The sequence below is a fragment of the Achroia grisella genome, unplaced genomic scaffold, assembly GCF_030625045.1.
Source record: "Achroia grisella isolate CSIRO2021 unplaced genomic scaffold, CSIRO_AGI_Agris_v1 utg146, whole genome shotgun sequence".
Taxonomy (NCBI): domain Eukaryota; kingdom Metazoa; phylum Arthropoda; class Insecta; order Lepidoptera; family Pyralidae; genus Achroia; species Achroia grisella.
Genome location: NW_026712636.1, coordinates 3,792,623 through 3,809,132, shown reverse-complemented (window position 1 = coordinate 3,809,132; position 16,510 = coordinate 3,792,623). Strand labels below are relative to the sequence as shown.

The window sequence follows — 16,510 nt, the reverse complement described above, 5'->3', positions numbered from 1 at the left end:
TTTTTTAATTCCTATCCATTGCCCATCACTAGTAACCATATAGAGAGAGAGTGTCATACAATTTTATGACGCGCTTGCAATTGTATGATAATAACGTTGCCTTTTTCGAAATTATGGTTTAACCACGTCATTAAACGTCATTGTCGTTCAACTCTCATTCTTAACGTCTAAGAAATAATGTAGTATTTAACATTTAGTAGAAGATCTTATCTAGAATTGTTCAAAATATGCGGCCTGAATTTGTGGTCTTAATTACTGTGGTACAACACTAATGAGTACCAACAAATGCATTTAATGCAATTATACTCTACAGATCTGCAGATTTACTCTTGAGTATATTCTTAATATTGATTACAATTTAATTTATACTCTACAGGTCTGCAAATATACTCTTGAGTATATTCTTAATATTGATTACAATTTAATTTATACTCTACAGGTCTGCAGATTTACTCTTGAGTATATTCTTAATATTGATTAGAATTCAATACTGGTAGGTCTGCAAGACCTGTAGAGTATAAATTGAATTATATAAATTGAATAAATGTAGATCTACTCTTGAGTATGTTCTTAATATTGATTACAATTTAATAGAGAATAATACTTTATGATATATTGGCTGTTTTCTGCGACTTAGCTGTTTTTTTGAGATAAAAGATAGTCTATTTTAGTCCCCAGAATAATATCCACATATATTTTCAAGCTCTATTTCATTAAGACAAGTTCAACAATGAAAATATAACAAACAGATGGACAGACGAACTTTCGTATTTATATTTTTAGTATGTATTAGTACAAATAAGATATACATGTATATGATGTGGATTTGATGTTCTATTGTTTCGGCTTTATTTGATTTATTCCAATTAGAGAAAAAATTCCCTACGTCCGTCCTCAGGGATATAAGCTATTTTAATGCCTTTCCTTAAGATACGTTCAACAATGAAAAAATAATTAGAAAAGACATACAGACAGACTGACAAATAGTCGCATTTGTAATATTAGTACGGATTAGAATGCATATGTTATTATAGGATTTCACATTCTATTGTCTTTGATACTCCAATGTGAGAAAAAAAAGAAAAGAAAGACAGATAGACACACTGACAAACACACTCACATTTATAATATAAGTACAGATTATAATTGATAGGATATTATAGCATTTAACGTTCTATTATCTTTGATACATCAATTAGAGTAGAAAATCATACGCCCATTCACTGTGTACATCATCTACTTCTATTATCATCATTAGTAACATGGGTCATAATGACCCGAGTAGCGTCGCAGGATACAACTACTATATTATATACTACTTGTATCCTGTGACGCTAGCTGCGAGTCCCTGGTCATTATCTCTTGTGATAATAAAACAGAGTGATATAAATTTAAATAATATTTATTTTTAAAACCATCATAACACTTTATTACACTGATCTTAACGACATTTACAACACATTCATCGCTTAAATCGATTTTATAAACACAGTGAATATATATACTCACACCTATGCACTCACGTAAATTTATACATACGTAATATATAATAATTTTCATTAATTTATATATGTAAATTAAGGTACAGGTTTGTTTAGGTGCAACGTTCTCTATGTGAACCGGGGTTAGGACATTGTAAATTACAATAATTTATAATTCAAATTTAAAATCAGAATACAAATTTTAATTACAATCGAATTTGAAATTCCATATTTAAAAATAATTTGACGAGATAATATAAATTATATTACAATTGAATTTACAGTTCCAAATTTAAAAAATAATTTGACAAGTTAATATAAATTATATTACAATTGAATTTACCGTTCCAAATTTAAAAATTAATTTAAAGAGTTTAGTCGGGTTATTGTAAATATATATACAGAAGAATAATGTTAAGTACACATAACAAATGTACATACATAGTATTGAAACATCCACAAAGTATATATACTATAGCCCAGATCAGTATGACATACCTAACAATTTGAAATGTTTCCGCATACATATTCATTACTATATGTAACTATATATGTATATGTAGCATACAGAAACATTAACGCAGAGGAAAAATGAATTCAAAATCTTCGTGGTTTATTCCTGTTGAATTAACTGACCCATCAGATACATAACGCCGAATTTACATTACGAAACTAACTTATTTGTAAATAATTACTATTACTTTACTATACCTAATAAAATATATTTACATCGGTAATAGATATAAGAGGTAGTCTCATTGCTAATTTGTTTGCGACAAACTTAAATAATTAATTTTATTATAGTATTTCTTTTAATTATTTAGTACCCATAGCATGAGCTCTACTTACTTTGAAAGTAGTTAGAGCTCTGTTATGCATATATTTGATGATATCACCTGTGAAACTATAAAACTGATATCTTAATACAAATTATAGATATAAATATTACATACCTATATCCAGTGTTACAATCTGAAAATAAAATCAGAAATCTACTTTCGTAATGTAAATCAGGCTTTATGATATGATTTTATTCTAAACGAAATATTAATTATATTCAGATATTATAATATAATTATAAAATATTATTATTTATTAAAAGGACCGATATAATCACTCGATTGCATAACTAAAGAATTTGTTTCATTGATATAAATTAGGTTCACAATCATTACATAATTAAAAAGTCATTAACACATTGGTATAATCTGTAATCCGATTGTAATAATTACACAAATTAATTGAATTACAATAACATTTACAAATAATTCAGGCTACAAATTGATTTAATTATAATAACAAATTTCATGTTATTGAAACAAAGTTTTCATTGTTAGGTAACATTATGTGATGACAGTCAGAATATTCATAAAATAAATAAATAAATAATATAAAATGTCTTATACAAACTTTCTAAAAAGGATTTTAGAGTACTTAGATCTCATAAATAGTTTAAACGTACTGAAAATTTAATCACTTCATTTGCTAATTTAATTAGTTCATTAAAATTGGCTGACATTTTATAATTTTTACAGTGTCCAAGAATATTTCATAATGGTAGGTATGCTGTACCAATATTTCGCAAATAATATAATTTCAATAAATATTATATACACGAAAATGTAAGTATAAATGCATAACCACAGATAATAATCTTAAATAGTTTAACATTACATTGAAATATAGTGCGTTTTTGGATAAATATGAACCTATTACAATATCTATACTTAATGAAAAATCAAAGTAAATACATCATTATTTAGGTGATCATATAAAGTTACGATTAAATATATTTTGTTAATAAAACATACCCAATTCACTCAGAACAGTCTCGTTTCTTTAGCTAGCTAAATAATTGTGTTTATATTTTATTAAAAATAAACAATGTAACAAAATTCAGACATCTATCCTTTAATATTCAGACCAAACCTGGCATAAATGACTACATCTCTCTTGAGTTCTGAAACAACAATATCTAACAATACTCGAATGAAGGGTTAATTAAATGATATCCGAAGTATAATGAATTGTAAGCCCATTGTATTATATTTTATTATATCAATTTCAAATCACAGAGCTTAATCGGTGTCGGATATTTTTGTAATTCGGATATCAGGGCGATGATTAACAATTTAATGATTAGTTATTTAATGATGGCAAATTAGAGATCAAATTTACAATCATTAAATAATTAATCATTAAATTATTCATCAGCAATTCATTAATTAGAAAAGATTTTAACAGAATTAGAAAATATTTTTTTATACTAATTAATAATCTTAGTTTTATAATTAAAAATAACAATATCATTTTTAATTATGCGTTTCATAGTTTGTGCTAACAATTGGCGTCAGTAAGTAACAGTAACATCTTGTATTTGACGAAATTTGGACTACATTTGAATATACTTTTATATATTATTTTTGTAATATAACATCTATTAAAAGACAAATATGATTTATGCAATTGTGTGATGAAGATGATGAAAAATGATGATCACTATTGATATCGACCTACACAGATCAGAAGTCAACATTAAAAAATAATTGTGCGTGTACGATATACGGAGAAATTGTAAAAAATATTATATAGTTCATAAAAAAGTAGATTTGTAAAAAGTTTTCCTAAAGTTTTCAAAAATACATATTTTTTGTGTGAGTTCTCTATACATCTAATTAATATATGCTCCACGTATTTGTGTGACCAATATATTACGTATTCTAAATATAAATTGTTATTGTAAATTAAATTGTGAATTAAAATAACAAATTAACAAAACACTCAAGTTTAAAGTAATCCCATATTCACTCGGAAGACGCAATTAAAAATTAAACGCGAAATGATTTAACTAACATTTTTCAGAATTGTTACACTAGCTTCTATATCCACATTCATTACAAAGGTTTAGTGCATTACAATAACAATAAACAAAATAACAACAGTTGGCATCATAACAAGCGTTTGTGTTAAATTAAAAAATATAAATTTCATACATAAGACACAGACTTACAATTTTAAACTAGATATCAACGTCATTCTATTTTTTTTATTGTAATATTTTTTTAAATTTATTAGTAATAGTAATACCATCCACATAGTTCTCCTGATACATTCTCAAAGTAATCAGGTTATATCACTATGAACTACCGCGCAAATAAATAATAATTTATCTATACATAACGTTAAAATTATTCACTTTTATACACATTAATGTAGTTTATAACTATAGCTGTATACATATAGTTCTTGACTATATCAAATTGACAGTATTAAATTCAATTCTTTATACTTCCAATCCAGAACTAGCGTTGGAATAATTCAGTTATATTAACAAAAAACCACTGTTAGTCGAGGGTAATGTTTCTTCAAAACTATATTAACAGAGTCTCGGATAGTTTAGATGTTGTATAATTTATCTCGATCTATATATTTTACATCGCTCACGTTGCATTAGGGTTGCCAGCTTTCTCGTAGCCTTCTATGAGTGTTTCTAATATGAATTTTATTGTTATTTTGTAAATATTCTCCACGTTCGGTGTGTACCGGTCGCCGAGAGTCGTTTCCACGGCTGCTAGGAATGGCTTCTCGATTTTCTGGAAAGATGTTATGTATTGAATACAGAGGTAAGAATCAATACAGGTCAGTCGATTACAATTATTTATTAATAAGTAATTACTCCTAATAAATGGTAATTAAAAAGTGTATTTTTTATAACCGGAACGGCACATAAGGAGACGACCCGACGTGTAAGTGACCACTAGGATTACGTCATCATATAACCACTTCACCTCTCAAGGGTTACCATTTCAGAGAACTATCGTTTTTTTTCGCACTATAATGCTGTTGACTGCAGCTGGCCTTTACAGCTTTACCGGAAGATTGGAGGCGAGGCAGCCCAAAACCCGCGGAAGGACTTACAGAGCGGCTGAAGGCCAACTCCCGCCTGAGGGATACGACTTTAGTCTGAGGGCACCGCCAGAGGTTCGAACCTCGGCTCAGGCTGTCGTAATTTCGATTTCCGTTTGAATTGGATGGAGGATCGATCGGAGGGGTGTTGAGCAACTATAGTCTGTAATTTCACTGCCATAGGTCATCATATTCTTTAACAGAAACTACACTTTAAATTAGGGTAGACAGTAATGTTCACGCAGACAATTTTGTACCTCAGACATTTTTATAATAATAATATCCTTGGCAATCCACACAGCGCCATCTAGTCTCAAGTTAAGCTAACTGGAGCTTGTGTGATTGGTATTAGACAACTAATACAAATAAATACAATATTTTCCGAAAATAGATACATATTATACATAGAAAACACCCAGACCGATACAAACCATCGTACTCATAAATAGAAATGTTTGTACCGTACAAGGAATCGAACCCGCAACCATCGAAAGTAAGGCGGTGTGCTAAACCGCTAGATCACCAAGGTTATATAATATTGTTATATAACATTATAAGTCTTATTCGTTCGTTTCGTACCTTTGATGTGAAAGAAAACTATAGCTCGTGTGATGTTAACATGTTACGGTAGTTTATGTTATCATTATCGAATAATATTTCCACGAAAGGGATGGCTGGACCTCACGTGGCATTTCTATGAATAAAATATTTCCCTTATGATGTGTACGAAGCAGGGCCGTCTTTAGGGTTGTTATGGGTATGCGTTTAACTACATTTTGAAGTAAAAATCACGGGATCTTACCACGTTTTTGTTTTTATCATCCGTCATACTCGTGAACAGGTGCTGCTTGTGAGGACTGGTCTGTTCAGGTTATGAACACTGATTAGACTTTTTGTTTTTGCAATAGCATATGCTAGTGGTCACTCTATTCTCCCAAATTTGAATTTAAATGAATCTGGATTATTGTAAACATGCACAACTATTATTTTAAAAGAATACGAGCTGAGTTTCTTGTCAGTTCTTCTCATCTCGAAATCATTCCGAACTGACGGTAGATTTGACATATCATAAGAGTCTATAATAGAACTACATGAATAAAGATATTTTGAATTTGAATTTGATTTATTACGCGTTAAACTATTTAGTTTAACAAATACGAATACGAGTAAACACTCGTGATCATGGCGGTCGAAACACTCGTCGAAATATCCGGACCTCAATAAAAATATAAAACATGGTAAGATCCCGTAATGTTTACTAATTATACATATAAATATTAACTGCGTCAAATTTAAAACAGTACACTTTTAGAAGTTGTAATATTTTCTCTTTCAACTCTCTTATTTTTGATAGTCCAGAAAACGCTAAAATTTATAGCTTCTGGTGCTAAAAAACTTGAGCTACTTTGTGTAAATGGAATCAAAGAAACTATCCCGTAGAATATGAGACAATCCAATAGAAAATGAACAGAAGTGAAGTTATATGATGACTGGGGCCACAAATTTAATTTTTAATGTTCCTGTAGGAACCTATCCTGTATACCTCTCAGGCATTGCATGGGTAACGTGACCATTTATTCTTAGACTCAAACGGGACATTGGTTTATTTACTTTAAAATTTGCTGTAAAAAAGCAATTTCTTAATTCAGAAAAAATTAAAAGCTTTTAAGTAAGTCAAGTATTATCGGATGAACAAATTTGCTTCAATATAGCTAGTGACGCTTTTAAGCAAGACTGAAACTCTTGGCACGTTTTTTTATATTCACTTTAATTATCAACAATAATCAACATTACAACCGGCCTGCTCGACTACACAAATTTTCGCGGAGTTTCCGAAAACGGGACAATTTTGTGTTCCAGAGTTCATTTTGGGGACACCGGGACTTGTAATTATAAAAAGAGACAGTCCCGTTGAAAACGATATGCATGGGACACACAATTGAGATGCTCTCTCAAAAATCCGGATGTAGTATCATGTAGGATGTAACCCACTTTGTACCACGCCGCTTCATAATTTTATTGTCATATTTGAGTGCGCGACCCACTTACAACCCCTGGGACCTGCTTTCGGGGGAAAATATACTTAAGACGGCCCTGGAAAGAGGGATCAAAAACATGTTAGCGATGCCTGATTTACGGCCTGGCAATATTATTGTACCGCATCAAAAATAGAAACGATAAAATCTAGAAGGGTGGAAAGGAATACAGCAATAAATACCACTGAGGGATAATTCCATAACAGATCTATCAAAAGTCCAAGACAACGATACATCACCAAAGTAATAGGCGAGCAAAGTTTTGAAGCAAATATTATTTGTGTTGCCATAGTAACATAAAATGATGGTTTCCTTGAACTGTTGGCCTTCGAAATTCTAAGTATTCAGCATCAGTTTTACAGATACAACAATGGTGTTAGAGCAACCATAAATTATCGATATATGAAGTTAAAAATAAATTCGTAATAAACTATGATAACTTTAGTTTTAATAGAGTTAAAATTGGAACGGCATGGATATCACGTTATCTTGTCTCTCGAGCCGCTGTGTTACATGTCTCTTTTCCAGCAATTAACAGCCCTTATTCTTGAAACAAAACACAGCTTAGAAAGCAAGCTGCTTGGAGATAGAAATAGGTGAATTATGAAAAATCACGTTTTATTATTTTTATTGAGATCTCGATATTTCGGCAGTGTTTCGACCGCCATGAGTTAAGATAAGCGCATTCAGTTCCGTGATCAACCCGTGATCATCTGAAATATTGGTAAATCAATAAGAATAAATAAAACGTAATAAGATCCCGTGAGTTTTTATAAATAATGACAACGTGAAAAGAACAGTACTATAAGTATCAAAGTTTACCACTTAAATAAACTTTATATGGGATGAGTACCTCTATTTTACGAACCTCAGCCACGAAGCATTTTGCTGCATCTATGTTTCGGTTGAAGGTTGAGAAATGGCAGCGAAATTACAGGGTATGGAGTCATGACTAAACCAACGCCCATATATATAATATCATCAATATAACAAAACAAATTGATACACATTAAAGACTAAGTTGTTGGACCCTATCAATAATTCGCCCTAAAATTAATAAACAACAAAAGTTTTGAAGTAAATATTAGTTCTGTTGCTACAGCACCATAAAACGAGTGTTTCCTTGAACTATTGGCCTTGATTTTATCAGTTCTGGCATTCAACATCAGTTTTAAAGATGCAAAGCAAGCTGTAAAATTTCAATCAGTTTGAGTGGAGTCAGTCTCCGATAAAGATCTATTGTACAGATTTTGCATTTTGCACCGGAAATACCAAAAAATATTTATAAGTGCTTGCATTAAGTTTATTTAAATTAACTAAACACTATTTAGATTCTAGAAAGATAGAAAGAAATCAACGGTTATGCCGTTACTGAAATTAGCGTGCTTAAACAAACAAACGAAAATTTTAAACACTATTTTTCTTATCTTGGAAGCATAAGTACAACGTACACTAGTTGTTCTTTTTATACAATTAGCCGTCTCGGCAAACGATTCTTTGCGATGTAAATTAATATCGCTATTAAAAAATAGAGGTTGGTCGTAAAAGGATGAAATTTGAAAATGATCAATTTTACTATATCTAAGAATAAAGGAATCACTATCTCTCCCAAAAATATTCCACTTTGAACCCTGTATTTTCCTTGCAATTTTACTGTATCCAAGAATAAAGTAAATATTATCTCACCCAAAAATATTCCACTTTGAACCCCGGTATTTTCCTATGACTGGCCCCCACTTGGTGTATATACTGGAAGAAGTTGTCCAGGTCATCCAGACCCTTGATGCCCTCGTCGAGCGTGTTCATCACATTGTTGGCATGCTCGGCCAGCTCCATCGAGTTAATCTGTTCCTCTTTCGTCCGGTACTGGCGAAACTTCTCGAACATATTCAGTAGGTCTTCATTCTCCTCAAATAATCTGTGAACAATAAAGTTTATTAATTTCAAAGTATTCACGAAACACATAGATTAACTAATATCTACCTAACCTAGTAGCATAGTTTATACATATAAATCAATTGTTTTTTTTATTCTAAGATGGTGGCAAACAAGCGTACGGCATATCTAATGGTAAACGGTTAGCGTAGCTCATAGACGCCTGAGACACCAGGAGTGTAACGTGCGCGATGCCGACCCTTAAGAAACGTTAATATACCCCATTCTTTAAAAACCCTATACTGTGACCTCTCAAGAAGACCTCGGCAGATTTATTCAACAATCTAGGTGTAGACGGGAGGTCTGAAACCCCACTGTCCCAGACTACTTAGGTTCCAACGTGGATATGAATTCTATACAATTCGAATAGCCAACAGAGTTGACAGTCCACCTGATAGTAACTGACAATGGACCATTGTTGCGAGCCAGCAACAGGTTAATATGACCAATTTCCTCCCGGTTGAAAACTTCTATAATGGTTATGGTAGTTTTATTATGAAGCCTAGTAAAAGCATCAGCTGCGGTTTCGAGGGTGTGTATGATCTTAACCATTTTAGAAATTTTCGGCCGAGATAAAATTATTGACGACTTTAGGTTCTAGCTGGGCGACTACAATTTTAAAACAGAGATTGTTAGTAATGTGGACTAATAACCCCTATAGTTAGCAAAGTACCATGTCAGATTGACCTCCACGCAGTTCCCCCTGGAAACCATCGTGGTGAATTACCATTTGCCAGTATGGGTTAACTGACCTGACTTCATGCTCGATTTATCATCCTGCTATCGTATACCGTAACCGCAGGCGGGTGCATCGTACCATTGTCATCCATAAAAAAAGCATCACGGATAGCAGATCATCTGGCGCTAGAGGAACCACTCATGCGATACTTCCGCACAATGAAGCATAGCTCAAGTAGTCCTAATTAGCTGAACAAAATGGTTGGTAGGAAATTCTGATCTACAACGCGTGGCATAATCGATTTGCAATTTGGACAGCCCACTCCAACTGGGTCATAGGGCGGCCTTACATCGCAGGAAAACCTTGAATAGTTCACGTTAATGTAACGTTCTATTAATCAGATTTGGGTAAAATTGTTTTTATAGGTAGAACTAAAACACAAATCAGGTAATTGCTTTTAAACTCTGCGTAGAAACAATCTGTATATCGATAAAAAAATGTGGCGTTCTTTATATTGGATTATTAAATTTTACGTATAGTTACTGGTGTTTTTACTATTGCATTATAACAACTTATATATACAAATAAATAAAAATGAAATCTAAAAAATTGTACATTTAAAGTAATAGTAAAGTTGTAAAATAGTAGTAGATGAATTGTTGTAAATGTAAAAAAGTGTAATGTAAATTCAAATTAACTCTAAAAGCTTTTCGAATTTGCATTTTGGTCAGGACAGTTAGCCCATCGTGACAAATTCACCAGGAATTTATCAGGATGTTTTCCAGGTGAAACCATGTGAAGTTCAACCTGAATGGGGTTATTAGTTCCCATTACCAACAATCCCTTTCTACGTGATTTAGTATGTAATTCCCCCCAGCCTAATTACTAACAACACACTTCTGCCCTGACGGTAGATGCTATGCGTTCATGTCTGGAGACCACACTTTCTATCAGTTTATTTGCTATATCAGTAACTTAAAAAAATATACAGTTATTTGGACACAGTAACGATATAATAAATAAAATATTAATTGAGAAAAGTATGTAATAATTTATTTTTATATCTTGCAATAACTATCTACTCCTGACAGAACTTTCAAAGACCCTAACTATAACTTTTGTGCGATTTAAAGTTATGTGCAGTGGAATCTTTTGAAACATGAGAATACTTGAAAAACTTTGCTCGTTGCATTTTTGTGGAGCATTGTAAGTACTTATAAATAATTGGATACTTATTGGAAATAAGCAATAATTATCATTAAGCTGACATCAAAGGAGATTTAAATTAATTGGGACATATCTGCTCTGTTCACTATGATTGATTAATTTTGTAAATAAAGTAATTATTTATTTACTCTTGTGAATTTTCTAGTTTAGAAATTGGTATTCACGCAAAATCTTAAAAAAATTAATTGAACAACATTTTGAAAGAGCAACAGGCAATGTACCTACATTCTTTCTTTTCTTCTTGTGCTGAGTCTGCTTTCCTAATGATTCGTATAAGAAAAGAATGTGACAATTCAAAAATGCATATACATATAATATTAAGTATATTTGAATAAAGATTATTTCTTTTATTTTCTAATTATAATAGTAACTACACTCGCGAGCAAAAGTATGGAATCACTTACTTGGAATTGATTCTGCGCGATCTCGAGTACTTAATAACTAGTTAAGAATAATAAAAATGGTATCATTTGAAATGTTAAATTGTTAACTTTTAATTGCTACCCAATTCGTTTACATCACACCAGTATTTAAGGAGTTTGTTTTCTCCACAATACATTGAAATGATTTACAGTGTAACAGAGCACGTAAATTTAATGCTAAACTACAAATTTGTAAAGAATTGATACTCGTACTAGGTATTCGCAGAAACTGTGACACGTATCGCCAAATTTAAAAACACGAGATGTAAGGGGAGGGCCCTTACATCTCATGTTTTAAAATTTATTTGAACAATAAAATAAATAAATAAATTTAATATAATTTAGTGGCCATAGTACAAGTACTTACTTCGGGACTAACTGGCGTTGTGTTTTATGTGGTGGGTTGTTTATTTAGACATTTTTGCTGGTATAACAAACTAAATGAATAATTATTTCTAGAGCGAAGGGAAACCGCATTTATATGAAGACTGCGTCGTTGCTGGGCTATTAACATGCCCCGCATTAAGTATACGTAATCCTGAACACATGAACACTCTCAGCGTACAAATCCCCTAAATAAATTAAGTACAGTCTCCTTTATATAAGATTAAATAGATCCATATCGTTGTTACTTATGTAAGACGTCTGTTTATGTTTATTTAAAAAAAATATACGCGTCAAACTATATATATATATATTAATGTATTATAATGGAATGATACACCCGCCTGCGCTAATGGTTTAAGCCTGCTGGTGGCACTCCAGTCAGAGTGATAAGATGAACATGAGGTCTGATTAGCTATGCCAATATGACAAATTTCATATCAAGAAATTCCTGGATAGTTCCATGGGAAGTTGGCGATCAAACCAACATGGTACAAAGCTCCTCGTAGCAATGGGGTCATCAGTCCATTACTAATAATCTCTTCTGTAATAAATTTATAAAGAAAATCTCAGGGACGGTAATTGGCTCGTCTCTACCAAATTGCAATTTATTTGTGTTTTAAAGTTTTATTAAATAAATAAATATCTAGAATTTTCTATTATAATACTGTTGTAACCAGTCTTTATTGAAAATGAGGGCTGATCTAGGGAACGATTTAGGGGTCAGCTGAAGGTAAACTTTTATCTGATGGATATATTTTTATTTATTTATTTATTTCATGATACTAGGCCCATATTACATATACCCTATAGAATAACATACACATTAATTAGTACTATAATACTAATATATTGAAATTGATTCTGTGGTCATTGGGGCACTGACGAGGACAATCTGTCACGGTAGCGCCAATACACCATATCCTTCGGCCAGTAGTCCTCCTTCATGAAGGTGGGCAGCATGTTGGTGGGGACCCGGGCGATAAACGCCTTGAAACTCGCGTTGACTCCAGCTGCGTCACCCTCAACCTCACCCTCGTCCTAGCTCGTATATAGTCGACAATATCCTGCTCCTTGGTATAATAATATGTCTTTGGTTTAAGGGTACCGCTAGGAGTTTTAACCTTGGTTCGAAGTAATTTCAATTACCATTGGGATTAATAGGAAAAACGATCAATAGGTAGCAACGTACCCTGTAAAATGTGTCAAGTATTGTCACTCATCATCATCAGCCCACTGCTGTCCACTGCTGGACTTAGATCTCTCCCAAGGCACGCCACTGAGCATGGTTTTTTTTTATAACACAGGGGACAAACGAGCATGCGGCCCACCTGATGGTAAGTGATTACCGCCGCCCATGAGCACCCGCAACACCAGGGAAATTACAAGTACGTTGTCGGCCTTTTAAAAAGGAATAAGCTCTTTTCTTGAAGGTTTCAATATTGTATCGGTTGTCTTCATCCAGTTACTACCCGCAACCCACGTCATTGCTCCACCTAGCTGCAGGGCGTTCTACACTACGTTTGCCAATTCGCGGTCTCCACTCTAGAACACGTCTACTTCAGCTAGCATCGGTTCTGCGATAGATATGACCAGCCCACTGCCACTTATACTTACAGATACGATGAGTTGTTACTTTGAAATGATTCTTTTTAACTAAATAAGACGAAAATTATTATAATATATATAATAATTCAATTGAAACTTTGTATAATGTCTGTATTTAATTAAGAACAGTTGAATTATTGAATCGCTAAGTACAGAAAATGTACGTTAAATATTTAGAGAGTAGATAATTAATAAAATATGTAATGAAAATATTGTATATTTATTGTAAATTGTATTAAACGAATTTCTGTATTTGTATACATTAATAAATAAGTCGAACTGTAGTGTAAAAAATAAATATAAATTATTTAAATAGTTGAAAGTAACATTAATAATGAATTGAAATTTTTAAATTTTGTTAAAATCATTTGCTTGCATCCAAGTATCCCTCGCCTCGCCTATTTCAGCCGCTAAGCAGCTTTCTTTCCTAGCTATGTTTCTATTATCTATTTCTATATTCTATATTCTACTTGACGACCTCGGTGGTCTATCGGTCTAGCACACCGCTTTACGACCGATGGTCGCGGGTTCGATTCCTCGCACGGCACAAACATTTGTATTCATGAGTATTGTTTGTATCGGTCTGGGTGTTTTCTATGTATAATATGTATTTATTTAAAATATATATATATATATATGTCTATTTATATGTATCAGTTATCTATTATAGTACCCATAACTCAAGCTTTAGCTAGCTTAACTTGGATCTAGATGGCACTATGTGAATTGTCCTGAGATTATTGTTATTATTATCGAGTAAGAAAAGACAGTAAAAGCAAATCATGCAAAGCTTGGGGGCAAATGGGGATTGTTAGTACTGTGGACGAATGACCCTATTGGTAGCAATGTAACATATCAGGTTGACGTGGTTCCCCCTGGAAACCATCATAGTAATTTGCCATTTGGCAAGCTGACCTAACTTCATGCACATTTTATCATACTCCACTGGTGCCCCGTCAGCGTAAACAGTTATCATCTATTAAAAAAAATGCACTGCTTGAGCGGTATCACGGTTGTCAGCATGATAATGTTATCATGATAGACTGTAAGAGAGGTTGTCTGTAAGATATTGTTTTGAGCGAGAAGGCCGTCATTTATTAGCATATTTATCATCATGATCATCATCATCTGCTTCTTCATTATCCCATTTGTTTGGGGTCGGCGTAATATGTTTTTCTCTTCCATTCATCTCTGTTCGCAGTCATCCCGTTATTTACTCACCATATCATCTTTCACACAGTCCATCCATCTCTTTTTCGGTCTTCCTCTACCCTTATAACCATCCACATTCATATGTAACACTGTCCTTAGGATATGATCTTCATTCCTACGCATTACATGCCCATACCACGATAGATGATTACTCTTTAACCTCTCCGACATTAGTGCCACTTTCATACTTCCTCTGATGTATTCATTCTTTATCTTGTCTATCCTCATCACACCACACATCCATCTCAACATTCGCTTTTCAGTTGAATGCAGTCGTCTCTCATCCGTCGCCTTTATGGGCCAGCGCTCTGATTCATACAAAATAGCATGGCCGGATCATGGTCTTGTAAATTTTGCCCTTAAGTTTAAGGGGAACTCACGTCGTCGCCGTAACCTGCCGCCACTTCATCCAACCTGAGTTAATCCTGTGCTTTATGGTTCGATCTAATTCGCCATTGCTTTGGAGAAGTGAACCTAAATACCGGGAATTATTAGCACATTTATATAGGTTCTTTTTTAGTAAATATTTTTACTGTGCCCAATAAAGTGTATGTAGTGTAGTAAGTATTATTAAAAAGAGATGGATGGACTGTGTGATAGATGATATGATAAGAAAGGGAGTAAATAAAGAGATGACTGCGAACAGGGATGAATGGAAGAGAAAAACATATTACGACGAACACAAATAAATCGGATAAGGAAGAAGCAGATGTTGATTATTATTATTATTATTATAGATGGCTGTAACTATTTTCAATTACATGTTACGAGTACAAACCGCCTAAGTCCATATAACTACCTACCTGTAGTTACACAATCGGCATGGATACAGCGATTGTTCTTGGAAAGTATGTCCCAATACTTTCCAACAATTGCTGACTCAAATGAGCGGCATCCAAGAAGTACGAGAACAAAGGACGGCAGGTGGACGGTCACTATAGTTTTAGTCGCGAACGTGAATAGGTTAATTTAGTATAAGACGAATCAATCGCGATTTTTAAATTGTAAGTTAGAATTAAATAAATAAATTAAATGAACTTTCTTTGCTTTTAAAAAACCATCACCGACCGTTTTACATAAAAATATTGTTTATTTTATGAATATTTTGTTTGTAGAAGTTCATGCAAAGGTGATATAAATTTCCAAATGTTGTCAAATTAAATTGTTAATAATTATTTGAACAAAAACTATTTGTATAAATTCAAATAAAATGAAAAGTAAATACGAATCGTGTAATCCTATTACAAATTGCTGAGGTGGTCATTTTAGCCTTGTTACCTGTCATCCAACGTAAAACGTGCTGACGGGACAAAATTTCCTATTGTACCTACATGCTATGTTATCCCAAAGGGGTTGGGTTGTCTCAAAGCAATATATTGTGAGGGTTGAACAATTTTCTAACAAATTGCTACACAGATATATATAAACAATGGATATACCCGGCGTAACAGTTTTATTTCTATAGAAATATAACCCTTTTATATAAAGGGGTCATATTTCTGATAAAAAAGAAAAACAATCGAATGGTTCAACACATACATACAATCACTTATAAGATAGTTATATTTATATTGTTAACCAGTTCTTAACACGAATAATTATATGGTAAACTAGCTGTAC

At 32.6% G+C, this 16,510-nt stretch overlaps 1 protein-coding gene across 3 annotated transcripts in view; it reads right to left on the bottom strand.

The window, feature by feature from the left end:
- Positions 1-3,783: 3,783 nt before the first annotated feature.
- The window catches only part of LOC131855595 (neuroglobin-like), a 100,403-nt gene continuing 87,676 nt past the window's right edge, over positions 3,784-16,510 (bottom strand). For all 3 annotated transcript variants that reach the window (XM_059206878.1, XM_059206877.1, XM_059206879.1), the window contains exons 3-4: positions 9,110-9,341; positions 3,784-5,074 (exon numbers count right to left, since the gene is read on the bottom strand). In XM_059206878.1, coding sequence (XP_059062861.1) covers positions 4,922-5,074; positions 9,110-9,341 — 385 coding nt within the window. In that variant the 3' untranslated portion in view covers positions 3,784-4,921. The remainder of the gene's footprint in view (positions 5,075-9,109; positions 9,342-16,510) is intronic.